This window comes from Elephantulus edwardii, unplaced genomic scaffold (genome assembly GCF_000299155.1).
Source record: "Elephantulus edwardii isolate Elephantulus edwardi_28Jun2011 unplaced genomic scaffold, EleEdw1.0 scaffold00151, whole genome shotgun sequence".
NCBI classification, from domain to species: Eukaryota; Metazoa; Chordata; class Mammalia; order Macroscelidea; family Macroscelididae; genus Elephantulus; species Elephantulus edwardii.
Genome location: NW_006399901.1, coordinates 1,255,175 through 1,272,677, shown reverse-complemented (window position 1 = coordinate 1,272,677; position 17,503 = coordinate 1,255,175). Strand labels below are relative to the sequence as shown.

The 17,503-nt window shown below is 49.2% G+C and overlaps 1 protein-coding gene across 1 annotated transcript; it reads left to right on the top strand.

Annotated features, from left to right (window-relative positions):
* The first annotated feature begins 2,289 nt into the window (after nt 1–2,289).
* On the top strand, nt 2,290–4,299 carry GAL3ST1 (galactose-3-O-sulfotransferase 1). The gene is made up of 2 exons (XM_006894788.1): nt 2,290–2,421; nt 3,158–4,299. Exons 1-2 carry the CDS (start codon nt 2,294–2,296, stop codon nt 4,296–4,298), a joined length of 1,269 nt encoding a protein of 422 aa, XP_006894850.1. The 5' UTR covers nt 2,290–2,293; the 3' UTR covers nt 4,299.
* The last annotated feature ends 13,204 nt before the right edge of the window (nt 4,300–17,503 follow it).

Genomic DNA, 17,503 nt, shown 5'->3' with positions numbered 1-17,503 from the left:
AAATGGCTCCTCTTCCAACTCTATCCAACAACGTCCTTCTGTTGTCCATAGATATTTTGAAGGCCTGCTATTTCAGAAGTGGATGGCCAGTCCTGTTTCCTGGTCTTACACTAGAATTCACTAGAGCGTGTTCACCACGGGTGACTCTCTTGTTGTTTTTTTAAATACTAATAAAATACTAATAGCACTGGACCAATTGGTAGCATCAGGATGGATGGTAAAGAGATTGAGATTGTTCACAGGTTGCTATGAGTCGCAAGTGACTCGACCGCCCATAACAACAACAACAACAACAACAATAGCACATCAGTAGAGAACTGCCAGAAGTCCAGGCTGGGTTTAGAAGGGGTCGTGGTACTAGGGATATTGTGGCTAATATTAGATGGATCTTAGTTGAAAGCAGGGAATACCAGAGGAATGTCTATCTGTGTGTCATTGATTATGCAAAGGCGTTTGACTGTGTGGATCATAACAAACTGTGGCTGACTCTGAGAAGAATGGCAATCCCAGAACACTTGATCATGCTAATGCGAAACCTATATTTGGACCAGGAGGGAGTCGTCAGAACAGAACTAGGAAACACTGTATGGTTCAAAACTGGGAAGGGTGTATGCCAGGGATGTGTCCTATTTCCATACCTTTTCAAGCTATATGCAGAACAAATTATCCGGGAGGTTGGGCTCTATGAGGAGAGGTGTGGCATCAGGATTGATGGAAGCTCCATCTGCGTTATGCAGATGACACAACCCTGCTTGCTGAAAGTGAGAAGGACCTAAAGCGCTTGCTGCAGAGGGCCAAGGACTGCAGCCTTCAATATGAATTGAGGCTCAATATCAAGAAGACAAAGATTCTCACCACTGGACCAATCGGTAGCATCAGGATGTACGGTGAAGAGATTTAGATTAGTTTGCATGGCTCCACAGTCAACACTCTTGGCACCAGCAGCCAGAAAATTAAAAGACGTATTGTATTGCAACGGGAAAGTCTGCTGTTAGGAACCTCTCTAAAGTACTCAAGAGCAATGGTATCACTCTGGAGACTAAGGTGCGCCCAATACAGGCCATGGTTTTGCAATCACTTGTTATGCATCAGAGAGCTGGACAATGACTAAGGAGGATAGAAGGAGAATTGATGCCTTTGAGCTGTGGTGCTGGAGAAAAGTATTGAATATACCATGGACTGCTAAGAAAACAAACAGATTCATCCTGGAGAGGGTTAAATCAGTCTGCTTCTTGGAGGCAAGGATTCTGAGGCTTCGTCTGACATACTTTGGACATGTTGCAAGAAGGGACCAGTCCTTGGAGAGGAACATCATGCTTGGGAGGGTGGAGGGATTGATTCAGTGACTGGGATAATCGGGATGGGTGTTTCGGAGACAGTGAGATTGGCGCAGGACAGAGCAGGGTTTAGGGCTGTTGTACATAGGGTCGCTATGAGTCGCAGACAACTCAATGGCACAGAACAACAATGGGTAGGGAAGAGGAAGCGGTGGGTGGTACAGGGGCCTGTGTAAGTCAAGCTCTCACTATGCCCTTTTGTGTCTCAGTCTCTCTACCTTCCTCTTTGGCCAGAAAGGAAGGGAGCCTGGCTTCCCTGGGCAGCTGGAAGGTGGCACGGAGGACAGGTGGGGTGTAAGGGATTGCCTAGGCTGCGCTCTCCCTATAGAGAACACTGCTATCAACACTGGAGGAGGGGTTTTCCTCTTTATTTTTCTAGTTTAATATCTTTTAATTACAGAATAGCACAGAAGACAGACAACATTAAAAACGTACTTGCATGTAGGACAACTCAGAAAAGTATAGTGAATGGATGGATCTACTGTATGATAAAAAATGCTATAAACACTATTTAGTTGCCATCAATAAGAAATTTACTTGTTTTTTAAAAATCCAAATTCTGGCATTGTCCAGAAAAATTTAACAGGTTTATTTATAATTGTTACAAAGTTGAATTGCTGAAACTTGTTCACATAAATGTTTTCTCTGAGTTGCAGTAATGCTTTATATCCCCACATTTATGTAAGAAATTAACACACAAATGAAAATGGAAAAACTGCCAATCCATGCTTTCTGCCCCCTTTGTTTCCATTCAAAAGCGTATACTTGGGTATCGTTTGACCCCATGGGAAAAAAATCATCTAACGTTCAAGAACTACCAATAACAGGCATAGAGGATTGAAGAGCAATGATGCCTGGAGACTCATGTGCGCCTGATACAGGCCATGGTCTTTGCAATTACTTGCTGTATGTCAGAGAGCCTCACACTGCTCTGTCCTGTCCCACTAGGTGCTGAGATGCCACCTCAGAAGAAACACTGGGAGTCCATGGCCAAGGGGCTGCTATTGGGGGCCCTCTTCACCAGCTTCCTGCTGCTGCTATACTCCTATGCCGTGCCCCCATTGCACCCCAACCTGGCCTCCACGTGAGTGATCCCGGGTGGGGAGAAGTAGGGTGGAGAAGGGGGCTGCTGCCTTACCCAGTCACCCCAGGGATCTTTGCTACTTCCTGCAATGCCACTCTGTGGCCTGCACTATGGTAGGCTGTGCCAGGCATAGTTCCACAGTGGGCAGACCTCACTGCGCAAACTCAGGCCTCACTGTCCACCAACCTGAGCCTCAGTCCCCTCATCTGTGAAATGGGTGTAGGAGTAGAGAATCAACACAGCCTATGTACTGGGCTCCAGCAGAGATGGGGAAACTGGACAGTGACTTGTCTGAAGTCACACAGCTGGCATGGGGGGAGTCTATCGAGTCAACTTACTACTCACAAAGGAGGCCTTCAGCAAAGGGGGGGGGAAAGCCACATTTAGTTATTGACACTAAGTTGAACTGCAGGAAACTCAATAATTGACCATTACTTCCCTCCCCCTAAAAATGGGCAATTTTATGTGACGTTCTCATGATAAATGTTGGACTAGCTGTCTTGATTGGAGGCCCTCATTTCGGTTGGTACTCAAGCCAACACCACGAGTACAGCTTGCTGGTGCCCCCATTTCCCAGATGTGGAAAATGAGGCCAAAGAGACCAAATCTCCCACCCAAGACCCCATAGCCATGTTCCACCCCAGCTGCCCTGCCACCAGCTGACCCCTCCATCTCTATATATTAGGGCAGGGGTCCCCCTAAGGCTCCTTTACTGATTTCTTCCTCCCTTCCAAAGGACCCCGGAGACCGCAGAGCCCTGCTCCCCAGCCCTGGAGGCCCCCGAGGCGGCGACTACGGCCAACGGCTCTAGAGGCCAGTGCCAGCCGCGGCGGGACATCGTGTTCATGAAGACGCACAAGACGGCCAGCAGCACGCTGCTCAACATCCTCTTCCGCTTCGGCCAGAAGCACGGGCTCAAATTCGCCTTCCCCAACGGGCGCAACGACTTTGACTACCCGGCCTTCTTCGCCCGCAGCCTGGTGCAGGACTACCGGCCGGGCGCCTGCTTCAACATCATCTGCAACCACATGCGCTTCCACTACGAGGAGGTGCGCGGGCTGGTGGCGCCCAACGCCACCTTCATCACCGTGCTGCGCGACCCCGCCCGCCTCTTCGAGTCCTCCTTCCACTACTTCGGGCCCGTGGTGCCGCTCACGTGGAAGCTGTCGAGCAGCGACAAGCTGGCCGAGTTCCTGCAGGACCCCAGCCGCTACTACGACCCCAACGGCTTCAACGCGCACTACCTCCGCAACCTGCTCTTCTTCGACCTGGGCTACGACAGCGGCCTGGACCCGGGCAGCCCGCGCGTGCAGGAGCACATCCTGGAGGTGGAGCGCCGCTTCCACCTGGTGCTGCTGCAGGAGTACTTCGACGAGTCGCTGGTGCTGCTCAAGGAGCTGCTGTGCTGGGAGCTGGAGGACGTGCTCTACTTCAAGCTGAACGCGCGCCGCGCCTCGGCCGTGCCGCGCCTCTCGGGCGAGCTGTACCGGCGCGCCACCGCCTGGAACATGCTGGACGCGCGCCTCTACCGCCACTTCAACGCCAGCTTCTGGCGCCGCGTGGACGCCTTCGGGCGCGAGCGCATGGCCCGCGAGGTGGCCGCGCTGCGGCGCGCCAACGAGCGCATGCGCCGCATCTGCATCGACGGTGGCCGCGCGGTGGACGCCGCCGCCATCCAGGACGAGGCCATGCAGCCCTGGCAGCCGCTGGGCGCCAAGTCCATCCTGGGCTACAACCTCAAGAAGAGCATCGGGCGGCGCCACGCGCAGCTCTGCCGCCGCATGCTCACGCCCGAGATCCAGTACCTGATGGACCTCGGGGTCAACCTCTGGGTCACCAAGCTCTGGAAGCTCATCCGGGACTTCCTGCGGTGGTGACACCCAGCCTCTGTCGGCAGAAGGGGAGGAAGAGGAGGGGCTGGGTGGGGGGTCCACTGGCACTAGCTCCAGTGCCTCCCCTCCTGGTGCCCCAGCCCCACCCTGCGGTGACATGGGAACGCAGCCGGGCACCCAGAGCGGGCCTAACCGAGACCAGTATTTGACTAACTGTACTTGTTTTTCTTTCTTTTGTTTTTTAATTAAACCTTCCCCCAAGCAAATGTTCTATTTCCTGCCTCCCCTCAAAGGGGAGGCCTCAGAAGTAAAGCAGTTTGATGTGTTTTTCTTAATCATCCTCAGTGGTCGTGACTGGTGGGACCCTGGGCTGGTGGACCCCGAGGTGGCACCGTGGGAGACCCTGTGAGTGTGTGTGAGAGATGGACCCCAATGGTGTGGCTTGGGTTTGAGCTGTGGCTGCCACACCCTGAGTGGCCCAAGCTCAAGTGAGCTATTACGATCCCAGAACTGAGCATGTGAGGGGAACGTGGGGTTTAAATAAACTGGGTGTGAGGTGTGTGTGTTCTTTGTATGTGTGATGTGTATGTGGTCATGTGGGTGTGCTCTGTATGTGTGTTCATATGTGATGTGTGAATGCCTAAGTGTGTGTGCGTTGTATATGGGGGGTGTGTGTGCATGGTATATTTTATCTGTGTCCTGTGAATGTGGTATGTGTGTGCCGTGTATACAGTGTTTGTGCATGCACTCTGAGTGTTTATGCTATGTATGTACCTGTGTGTGCACACACGTGTGCAAGGGAGACTTGACGGCACCTAACATCAAAACAATTTCCTCATGGCAACTGCTCATGAGCACTGGTTCGGTACCCTACATCATCTCAGTTCATCTCACCCAAACTCAAGGAGCTAGAGACTGTTGTTATCTCATGTAAGAAAGGAGAGGAGCTCAGAGAGGAAGAATCACGTGGTCAAGATCAAACAGCAAATGGCAGGCTGGAGCAGGAGTGGTAGAGGGCAAGGGGAATGGATGTGGTCAGGGAGGCGGGGAGAATTCTCAGGTCATTGACCAGTGGACCCAGGCCAGGTAGAGGCTTCTCACATTCTGATGCTCACAATAACACTTCTAGGTAGACACAATTACCATTCCATTACACTACAGATGAGGAAGCTCTGGTGGCCTAGTGGCAAGAAGCTGCGCTGCAATCCCTAAGGCACAAGGTTCGAATCCACCACCCTGCGAGAGCAGGATGGGCAATCTCCTCCAAGCAATTAACTGCCTCTAAAAACCTGCCGGAGGATCAGTTCTAGCTTGATGGTACACAACAACACTTCAGATGTGTTAACTGAGACAGGGGGATGCCACAGAACATGCCATAGTCATAAGACTGCCTTTGAGAACCAAGCTTTTTTGATCTATTCACTAACTCTGCAGCCTTCTTGTGTGACTTGTACATTAAATACTAACTATACATATGGACCTTGCCAGATGGGATACACAGGAATCTATTTCACTATATCTTGGAAAGAGATGGTGGAGAAGCTTAATATCTTCAGTGAGAACAAAGCTGGGGGCCCACAGTTGAAATCATGATTAATTGTTCATTTGCAAGACGAAGCTGAAATCTTGGTAAACTTAAAAGACTTAGTAAATTAAGTCCACAAGAACCAACATATGACCTTGAGTTTATCCCATCAAGAATTGATTTGATACCTTGAACATTAATAACCAAGGATATGGCACAGGAAGAAAGTAAATGGCCATTTAAAAACTCAGAAAAGACAAAATAGTCTTTTCTAAAGATTCTCTCCACTGGACAAATTGGCCACACCATGATGGATGGAGAAGAGACTGAGGTTGTTAACAATTACAGCTTGTTCGACTCCACTATCAATACTCTTTAACACCAGCAGTCAAGAAATCAAAAGATGAATTGCACTGGGGAAAATATGCTGTCAGGGACCTCTCCAGAATGCTGAAAAGTAGTGTCAGTCTAGAGACTAAGGTGTGCCTGATTCAGGTCTTTGCAGTTACTTGTTATGCTTCAGAGAGGTGGACAATGACTAAGGATGGCAGAAGAATCGATGCCTTCAAGTTGTGCTGCTGGAGAAGAGTCTTGAACATACCACGGATTGCCAAGAAAACAAGCAGATTTATCTTGGAGATGGTGAAACCAAGTTTCTCCTTGGGGGCCAGGATTTTTATTTTATTAATTTTAATGAACATTTACAGAGATTTTGTATTTCCATTCATTCATTGTTGCATTTTTCTCCCTGCCCACCCCCCTCCCCAGTTTGTTCTTAGGGGCCAGGATTTTGAAGATCCATCTCATATACTTTGGGCATGTGGCCAGGAGGGACTAGTCCTTGGAGAAGGACATCATGATTGGAAGGGTGGAGGGACACTGCAGAAGAGGAAGACCCCGGATGAGATGGATTGACACAGTAATTGGAGCAATGGGGGTTGGTGTGTCAGAGTCAGTGAGACTAGCTCAGGACAGAGCAGAGTTCAGAGCTATGGGTTGCTATGGGTGACCTGCTATGCAGGTGACTTGACGGCACATAACAACAAAACAATTTCCAGAAGGGCTCTAATGGGGTTACAGGAGTAGTGGGGGGGCATGCTGGGAGGCTGAGTGGACAGGAACCCACATGTATGTCATGGCACATGTCACTTTTGGCCTGGCATGTTTTTGTCATCATCCCACCCAGTGCTATTGAGGCAAACATCACTGTCCTCTATTTATAATGAAGGCTTGAACCCAGGGCAGCCTGCATCTAGGGCCAGGCCTCAGAGAGTGTCTCTGCCTCCCAGCAGGGTCACCCTGGGCTGGGTTCTCATACTGCACCTGAGTCACCTCCTGGGCCAGCTCAGAGGAGGAGCAAAGCGGATCTTGTATATTTATTTGCACTTGACACAGCGTCAGAGCACTTGACAAATCCCTCTAATTAAAGTTTCAGTTGTTAAGACTAGAAAGCTATTAGAACTACAAAGGGAATAATCCCCAAATGGGCTCTTGACCTCCCCTGAATTCATACCTTCATATGAGCAAGAGTCACACCATCTTGTTTTCCTTCAAAAGCTCAAGGTTGGAATTTTTTGCATCACTTCTTTCAGCTTAACAAATGCTGAGTGTTTTCTTCTTTTTGGCTTTCTAATTCCAGATCTTTGCACATTCCATTCTAAGACTTGGCTTTGTCTTCTCAAGCCACCCTTTGAAATCTCTTGTTCGGCTTTCTTATTTCATTCCTTACATTCCATTCGCTTGAGCTTCTCGACGTTCCATTATCAGTGGTAAGAGTCTTTTCTGGCATCTGTTTTAGTCTCCTCTGTCTCGCTAGTGACCTTTTTTCTTTCTTGGTGAACGATGTTTTTGATGTCATCCCACAGCTCGCCTGGTCTTCTATCATAAGTGTTCAGTGCATCAGATCTATTCTTGAGACATTAGTGATTCAGGTGGGATATAGTCAAGGTTGTATTTTGGTTCTTATGGACTTGTTTTCATTTTCTTCAGCTTCAATTTGAATTTGCATGTGAGCAGTTGATTAACTATTCCACAGTCAGCCCGTTATTTATATTTACTGCTGATACTGAGCTGCTCCACTGTCATTTTCCAAAGACGATGTCAGTTTGATAGCCCTGGGTTCCATCTGGCAAGGTTTTTTTTTAAAGAAAGAATTTGGAATAAATAAGTCATTGTTGTTGTTGTTGTTGTTGTTATGTGCTGTCGAGTCGCTTGCGACTCATAGCGACCCTGTGTACAACAGCCCTAAACTCCACTCTGTCCTGTGCCAGTCACACTGTCTCTGACACTCCCAGTCACCGAATCAATCCACCTCATAGAGGGCCTTCCCCTCCTGCGCTGTCCCTCCACCCTCCCAAGCATGATGTCCTTCTCCAAGGACCGGTCTCTCCTCACAACATGTCCAAAGTATGTTAGATGGAGCCTCAGAATCCTTGCCTCCAAGGAGCCACCCGGTTTAACCCTTTCCAGGACAAATCTGTTTGTTTTCCTAGCAGTCCATGGTATTCTCAATACCCTTCTCCAGCACCACAGCTCAAAGGCATCAATTCTCCTTCTATCCTCCTTGGTCATTAGTTGTGCATAATTCTACCACCTGACCTGTGGCATAAATTCTACCTGTAAGACCTTGTTTTCAACTGCTAATTCCCCTTTTCTGTTTTCAACTTTTGCATCCCAATTGCCAGTTATTGTGAATGTAGTTTTATTGCATGGTTGCATAATTTTAGATTACAGAAGTTACTAGAAATGTTCAATGTCTTCCTCTCTGGCATTAATGATTGGTTCATATATCTCAACAGTTGTATTAACTAATCTACTTTATGCTCACTAATATTGAGTCAATACCTGCTTGAACTGACCCTTCACTGGGTTTTCAAGGCTGTAAATCTTTCTAGAAGGGAACCTGTCCATCTCTCTCTTGCAGAATAGCTGGTAGATTTGAATCACCAATTTCTCAGTGACTATCCCAACCCACAATCAACACAGTTGGGACCAGCAGGTAGGAAATCAGGAGAGGTATTGCACTGGGAAAGCCTGCAGTCAGGGACCTCGTCAAATTATTGAGGAGCAGTGATGTCAGTTTGCAGACTAAGGTGCAGCAGATTCCGATCATGGCTTTTCTGATCACTTGATATGCATCTGAGTCATGGACAATGAATAAAGATTACTTATTCAAGGAAGAAGAGAAGAATCGATGGCTTTGAGCTGTGATGTTGGAGAATAGTACTGAACATCCCATGGACTGCCAAAAGAAAGAACAAATACGTCTTGGAGAAGGTGGAGCCAGAGTGCTCCTTTGAGGCAAAGATGATAAAGCTTCATTTCACATACTTTGGGGATGTTGCTAGGAAAGTTTATTCCTTGGAAAGATGGCCGGGCAGTGAAAGAGAGGAATACTTTCAACCAGGTGGACTGACACAGTGACTGCTGCAATGGGCTCTCGTGTGTCAGGAAGTATGAGGATAGCAGGGGATGGAACAGGGCTCAGGTCTGTCGTTCGTAGGGTCACTATGAGTAATACTCGACTCAATGGGCATCTAACAACAGCAGCCCAATTCTGTTACTGACAGCACTGAATGTTAGGGTACGTCCTGAAATGTCTCCTAAGAGAACAAATGTCTCAATAGAGGTGTAGTCAGAATACTCCTTAGGACCAAGAATGGCGAGACTTCATGTCACATGCTTGGAACATGTTATCAGGAGGATGAGAGCCTGCCTGGAGAGGGACACAATTCTTATAAAAGAAGATCAGCGAGAGAAGAGGAAGATCCTCAATGAGACAGACTGAAGCAGTGGCTGAAACTACAGGTTCAAATACATCCCTGACCAGGAGGGTGTCTTGGGCTTTGCCTGAACCTCACTGATTGTTGTTGCTGTTTACCTTTGAGTCAGAACCTACCCAGAGGCCAGTGTTTATCTTTCTTCCATGGAGCAGATTGTGGATTCGAACAGCCTGTTTATGGGTTGGCAGTGCAATTCCTTGTTACGAAGCCACCAGAGCTCCCTGAGCCACACTGGAGCCCCCCCCCCCCCAAGTTTGGCCTCAGATCTCTGAGACGGGAGATCCTCTCTCCAAATGCCTTGGGGATTCTGCTTGCACAATCCTGCCCCCTCGTGGCAACTTGGAGCTTTGACCTGCAGGAATCTGAGGTCACAGGTTCAGGAGAGAGTGACACCTTCCCCAGGAAGCCTGTCCTGCTTCAGGGCTCAAATCTGAGGCACTCATTCATTCATGCACCCATTTATTTATTGAGCCTCGATAGTGAACCCAGCCGCTTGATGAGAAGAAAAATAATCCAGGCAAATAAACAATTAAATTAGAAAATTCCAGAAAGTAGAAGGTACAACAAAGACAAGGAAGCAAGGAAGGAAAAGATGTTGGGAAGAACTTGTTGAGTGAGGGGGTGGCATTTTCTCTGGGCTGTGGATGCTGTAAGTAGCAGACATGTGGAGGTCTGAGGCTGGGGGCCCAGCCAGTGCAAAGGCCCTGGGGTGGGAATGAATGGGGTAGGTGCTTTCCAGGAGCACAGAGGCTTTGTTGCAGACAAAGGAAGAGATAATGAGCAGGGCTGGGGAATGAAGGGCTTCCTGCGATAGCCCATAGAGCTTGGAGCTTGGAGGCAGGCAAAAGGACGTAGAAGGGGCAGTGGAAGCGTGAGGCCTCCCTCACTCCGTTCTAAGCCTCTCCTCCCTCACTCTATTCTAAGCCCCTCCTCCTCATGTTCTTGGGTCCAGATCCTCTCTGCTCCTTCCTGTTCCATCCTCAGAGCCGTGCTGGTGGGGCTGGTCGGCTCTGTCCACTCCTCACTGGGCAGAAGGATCCTGGCCTGGTGCTGCCAAGTCCACGCCTATGGAGCCGGAAGGTCCTTCAGTTTAGGCCTTGTCTCCTCAGCACATGGAGCACCGAAAACAACAAAGTCCAGATAACCTTCTTGTGTGGCAGCCCCCAGAGCTGAGCCCTGGGTAGCACCCCCGAGCCCCCAGAGAAGGCCGCCTCCCTGAGCCCAGCCCTGCTCCCTGCCCCCTCCGCAGAGGTCTCTGGGTCAGGCTGCTCCCCACCAGTGTTCTCTAAGGCATGACCCAGCTGAGAGCAGCCCCTTCTGGGACCCTATGGCCTCGGGCCTGGAGAGAAAGGGCCTCTTTCTCTCCACCTCGAAATGGGAGCCACTTTGAGATTGAGCAGAAAAAACAGTGGGAGGGAGGGGGAGAGAGGCAGAAACCCAAAAACAGGAGATGAGAGCCCCGCCCCCTCCTTTGATGCCCCTAACATTGGAGCAGCCAAAGTCCACACTCCCAGAGCTCCCTACAGCCAAACAGAGACTCCCTGGTTTTACATCCCAGAGCCCCACCTTTCTGAGCACCTTTACTGCTTTGAGTACCAGGACGGGGCGCTGAGCCTGCCCAAAGCCACAGTACATGTGTCCACTAGGACTCACCCTCCCAGCCCACGCTGACTGGACCTCACAGCTCCCTGTGATCTCATTTCATAGAGAAGGACGGATATTTCAGCTTCACTATACATTGAAGCTGCACTTCAATCCCAAAGACACACGGTTCGAGGCTACTAGCTGCTCCACGGAAGAAGGATGGGCAATCTCATCCCATGTCATTAACTGCCTCTGAAAACCTGCCCGAGTATCAGCTGTGGGTCACTTCCAACTTGGCAGTACACAACAACAACATACAGAGGACAGGAGGTGCACTGTCAACTCAAAGGCAGACAGTTCAAAGTCACTCCTTAGGAGAAAGATGAACAATTTCCTCTCATCTGATAGGGTGCTCTGGTGGTTCAGTGGTAAGGAGTTTGGCTGCCAACCCAAAGGCAGCCAGTTCGAACCCACAAGTTACTCCTTAAAGGACATAGAAGGGTAATCTCCTTCTATACAATTAATTGGCTCTGAAAACTTGCTGGAGGGCCAGCTGTGGGTTGATTCCAACTCCACCATACGCAACAATTACAGACAGAGGAAACTGAGGTCCAGCTTCTCATGGCCGACTCAGACTCAAGGCCGGCATTTCAAATCCACCAGCTACTCAAGGAAGTTAGCCTGCAGGTCCTCATACCCCTAGGAATAGCTCCTTCCACAGCCCTGGCTCCCGGCCCCAGACCTGGGGGCCAGGCCAAGCCTTTCCAGAGCAGCCAGGTCACTGCCTGGGCTCAGCCTCTGCCTCGCGTTGGCTTAGGAGACTCTGGGCCTCAGGGCTCACACCTCTCTTTTTTCCCTTGTCACTGAGGAGGAAAGTGGATAAATGCTCTGAGGGACTGACTGAGTCTTAGGCATCTGTGGAAGCCAGGGGTGAAGTTGACCCAGAGGGTGAGGGAACTTCTGCGGCTGCCAGAGAGGATGACAGGAGCCTGGTCCCTGTGCTTCTTGGTGATACATAATAGATGGAATAGTTAGTTCTTTGTTCACTGCCAGGTTGAGTTCCCACTACAAGGTACCCATTCAAAGCTCCTCACTTCCTGTTTGCAGGGGTGTTTTCAAATCCACAGCATCTCTGGGCTATGTCAAGCAAGGAAGCCTTTAATGTAACCATCTCCTGTCCATCAAATCACAACCAGGCTTGTTCCCAAGCCTGGTCACGTGGACATCCCTCCTTTCCTCACACTTCTCCCTTGCACATCACAAGCTGCCTCCTGGTCCTTCCCAGTATCTAGCCGTCCACAGAGGCTATGGTCCAGGATTTCTTATCTATGATGGTCTACTGGGGTGAGCTGGGATGAGTCAGCTCTGGGGCCTCATAGAGGACTTTCAGGAGAGCCGGCTTTTCCCTCTCCTCCTGTTCCAGCTCTAGGGAGCTCCAGTGGCCTTTGGGGCTGCACTGAGAAAGCAGAGGCACTTGGTTCAAATCCACCAGCTACTCCAAGGGAGAAAAATGAGCTATCCCCCCCCCTCGCTGATTTACAGGCTCTGAAAACCCTCTGCAGAGTCAGCTATAGTTAGTTCTAACTCGACCACACAGGATAACAACAACCTGCTCCACCTGTTGTTGTTGTTATGTACCGTCAAGTCACTCGCAACTCAAAGTGATGTTATGTCCAAACCCTGCTCTATCCTGTGCCAACCTTATTGTCTCCGACACATCTATTCCCATTACCCCAGTCACTGAATCAATCCATCTCATCGACGGTCTTCCTCTCTTGCGCTGTTCCTCCACCCTCCCAAGCATGGTGTTCCTCTCTAAGGACTGGTCCCTCCTATATCCAAAGTATGTCAAATGAAGCTTCAGAATCCTTGCCTCCAAGGAGCAGCCTGGTCGCACCCTCTTTAGGATGAACAGGTTTGTTCTCCTAGCAGTCCATGGTATAGTCAATACTCTTCTCCAGCACCACAACTCAAAGACATCAATTATCCTTCTATCATCCCTAGTCGTTGTCCAGCTCTGTGAAGCATAGCACTTAATAGCAAAGACTATGGCCTGGAATAGGTGCACCTTAGTCTCCAGACTGATATGGTTGTTCTTCAGTACTCTGGAGAGGTCCCTGACAACAGACTTTCCCAATGCAATTTGTCTTTTGATTTCCTGGCTACTGGTACCAAGAGTGTTGATTGCAGAGCCAAGCAAACTAAAGCAGTTAACAATCTCAATCTCTTCACCATCTTTCATGATGCTGCAAATTGGCCCAGTGGTGAGAATCTTTGTTTTCCTGACGTTGAGCTTCAATCCATCTTGAAGGCTGTAACCCTTGACCTTCTGCAGCAAGCGCTTCAGGTCCTCCTCAATTTCAGGAAGAAGGTTGTGTCATCTGAATAACGCAGGTCAAAAAAAGTTTCAAAATGACCCCAGAAATCTTGTACTAAGTGAAATAAGCCAGACCTAAAAGGCCACATCTTACATCCCTGCATTTATATGAAGTGTCCAGAATGAACAAACCCTTAGAAAGTAGGTTAGTGGTCGGCAAACATGTGGGGGGAGATTGCGGGTGACCATGGTGGGTTAATGAGGTGGGATGAGAGTGACAACAATTTGGGGGGAGGTTGATGAACATATTCTGGAGTATTAGTGGTGATGGTCACATAACCTTTCAAATAGACCTCCGAATCCTGCACTTTTGAAGAGTTATAAGACTTGTGTGGCATGCGAGTGATACCTCAATGAAAAACAACCCCCCCCAAAATCCCCCTTTTTGCATACATGAGTAGTATTATACCAAAAAGAAGTCATTCTTGTTCCAGATGCTACACTGTTGTCTGGAGCCTCGTGAGAGGAATTTCCCAGACTCCTGACTGTTCTTTTCCTTGCAAGCAGAAAGTGGGGGTCACCGTGCATCCTCGTGAGGAGGGGCTATTCCTTGCAAAGGACGTCAATGCTTAGAAAGGTAGCGGGTCCGCGAAAGAGAGGAAGATCCTCAACGAGATGGGCTAACACAGTGACTGAAGCAATGAGCTCAAGTGTGTCAGAGATGAAGAGGACGGCGCAGGACAGGGCAGATGCCAGATCTGCTGCTCACAGGGTCGCTAGGAGTCGTGCTCAACTTACAGCACCTAACCACAGCCTAAGCACTTTGTTCGCGTCCACATCTTTTCCATAGGACAAAACCCTAGAAATCGTTAAGGTATTCCCAAAGGAAATGTCTGTGTTAGGATTCCTGTGATCTTTTACAGGGCAGTGCTCCACACCTCACACCATAGGGTCACTTCTGATTGACGGTGATCCTGCAGGACAGAAGGACACTGCCCCACATGATTAGCAAGGCTGCACATTGTCGTGGAAACAGACTCACTATCTCCTCTTTCTCTGGAGAAATGGCTGATGCATTCAAATCACCACTGACCTTTCAGTTAGTTGTCCAATGCTTAATCCTCTGTACACCAGGCTCCACACACATGACACAATTTAACTCCACCAGCTGTGTATGCATGTACCCACTTCCTCACACTCTTGACAACGCTGGATACGAAACATTTAATATCTCGACCATTTTTAAACTAGAAAAATGATTATTTGCTACCATTTTACTTTAGAGTTTGTATAATATTTATTAAATTGAGCTTTTGCTTATACTTACTATTCTCAATTCTTGTTTAGTTGCCCTCTCTTGCACATTTTGTAGAAAAGTGTTTTTATTGATTTGTAAGTGCTCTTTACATATTACACAGACCTTTCCTGTCACATTTGTGGAAAATAGTCTCCTCAGGTTGTAGTTTGCATGGTATTTTGGTATTTTTAAATTTTTGTTTTATGTTTCATGTTGTCGAATTGGGAGAACATTTTTACTTGGTTTTTCTATTGATTTTGAACCTGGCTATGTAGGGAATTCTTCCTTGCTTTCTTCTGCTCTGTTGGCACAAAGCCCTTATGTTTCTTCCCAACCAAATTCTTGACAACCGTGGATAGTAATCATTCAATGCCACTTTCACGATGGAAAAGGATTTCTTTGTCTATTTGGCCATGATAACTGGCACGCATTTGGCTCCTGAAGTTCTGGGGATTGTGATACTCTTAAGAGTTGAGGACAGTGGTGGACTGGCTAGTCAAGTTCAACCTCCAAGGGCAAAAGAGGCCCAGGTCAGACCCAGCCTGTCCACAGCTCTGGGCTGTGGGTCATATTGACCTGATTCTCTGGAAGATGGTCAATCATTCAACAGGTAGAAGGGTGGGGTGTAGGGACTGGAGAGGCCAGAACACACAATGAACCTGGAGCTGTTCAGTTTCAATCCTAGGGGGGCAGCACAGCTCCAGGAAATAGGACCCTTGGAACACAGAAGGGTCTTAAGAAGGGAGACCAGCAGGCCATAGACAACACAGGGTTTTGCCCCCTCTGCCATCTGCTAAGCTTTGCTGAGATGAGTTGCAGATAAAACTGAGCTTTGCCCCCTCTGTCATCTGCTATCTTTGCTGAGATGCTTTGGAACCGCCAAAGGGGATTCCACAGACAATTGGAAGGAGTTGCTAAAGCTAGTCGGCCCTGACCAGCTGGCAATCAGTGTAGACAGACCACGACTATTCCTGATGGTAACTCTAAGTCACAGGGTAAGCAGAGAAGAGCGAAGGAAGATATGGGAATTCCAAGGCCCATTCACCTGCCTCCATCCTTAGATCCAACCTAGGAGTGAGGAGCCAAAGAGAATCCACCTGCACAAGTATGCGAAGATGCAGTATGATCTTGCAGTGTCTGTGGGCCGAGGCTCCTCCCTGCAGGTGGAGAACGAGATCCCGGGCTGTGTGCTCGGGTAGGGGAGGCGGCCACTCCGCCCCTGGGCACAGCCGGGAGACGCTCTGGGGCCTGGGCAGTGTCCTGAGCAGAACCCTGTCCACTGCTGGTGGATGTTTGCGTCAGACAGGAGCAACAACAGCTTTAGGGTTTTCCTGAAGATCAAGATGGGGGGCGGCAGCGCGCAGGCATGATGAAGGAGGTGCTGCCCAGCCAGCGCTCCAGTGCTCACGTAATGCCCGAAGCTGGACGTCTCACCTACCTGAAGGCTGCGGTCTGCAAGCAATGGCTGATATAGCATCGAAGTCCCAACAGGTGGCGCCAGTGAAGCACTGGGTGGGGCTGGCTCTGGACTCAGTTATGACCATGGTCCTGGGACAAGACTCACCACGTGGCTGAAAGACTCCTGATGGGTGCATCCTGTCTGAATAGCTGTCATTCTTGCAAATGTACTGAGGCTCAGTACCCTCAGCTACACTCTGGAGCTTCTGCTCCAAACTATTGTTGTTTTTTTTTTACGGTGAGTCTGCAGCCCCATGCCCTCCTCTTTGATCTCTGGACCCACAGTGAGGCCTTAAAAGGGACGAGGACGCAACCTGTTCGCCCAGACACAAAGCAACGAAGACTCTCTCTCTCTCTCTCTGTATCTCGCCTCTCTCTCTCTGTGTGTCTCTGTCTCTGTCTCTCTCTGTCTCTCTTACCTCCAACCCCCTCCACCTTGACACTTGGAATTCATTCACAACTCCAAGCCTTCTTCTCTGAACCCTGCGGTTGTGCAATTATTGTTCGGAGTCAAAACCCGGCATCTTCATCTATGGAGAACTTTGCTACTCTTGAGTCTGCCTTCCAACACGTGTGCGGAAGTTCCCTCTGGGGGTGCAGCAGCTGCGACTTTGTTAATCCTCGAGGTGGGCCCCTGTCCGTCTAGCACACAGTTGTATGCTGGACTACACAGACCCGAAGATGATGACCCGGGATTGGGTCTCCCAGTCAGGGGAGCATCTGCCTGACAGCCCACAGTCAAAAGTGTTGCCCCAACTTGTTTTCAGTGTGGTAGCCCCAGTGTGTAGTCAGGATACTCCCCTGATTGGCCACATTGCCAATAATAGAGATGCAGCTTCCCACAGGCCTTCTCTTTATGAACGCAATTCACCAAGATTTTTTCTTCGGCGGAGCAACAGCTGGGTAGCCCCAAACTGCTAACTTTTCGGCTAGCAGCCCATAGAAGCCATTATCCAGCTTCCTTATCTGCATCCTAGTGGATGGGAAGTGGCATCTCGCTGTGCTTTTGATTTACATGTCCCTGATGATAAAGACTTCAAGCATCTTTTCACATGCTTATTGGCCATTTGTAGAGCCCTGGTTAACAATAAATGTTACATGTTGTGGTTACGGGCCATGGAGTCACCTCTGACTCTTGGCGCCCCTATGAGCTCAGAAGCCCACCCTGTACTGAGCCAGTTTCACTGACTCTGACACACCGACCCCCACTGCGCCAGTTACTGTGTCAATCCATCTCATCCAGGGTCTGCCTCTCCTGTGCTGTCCCTTTACCCTTCCAAGCATGAT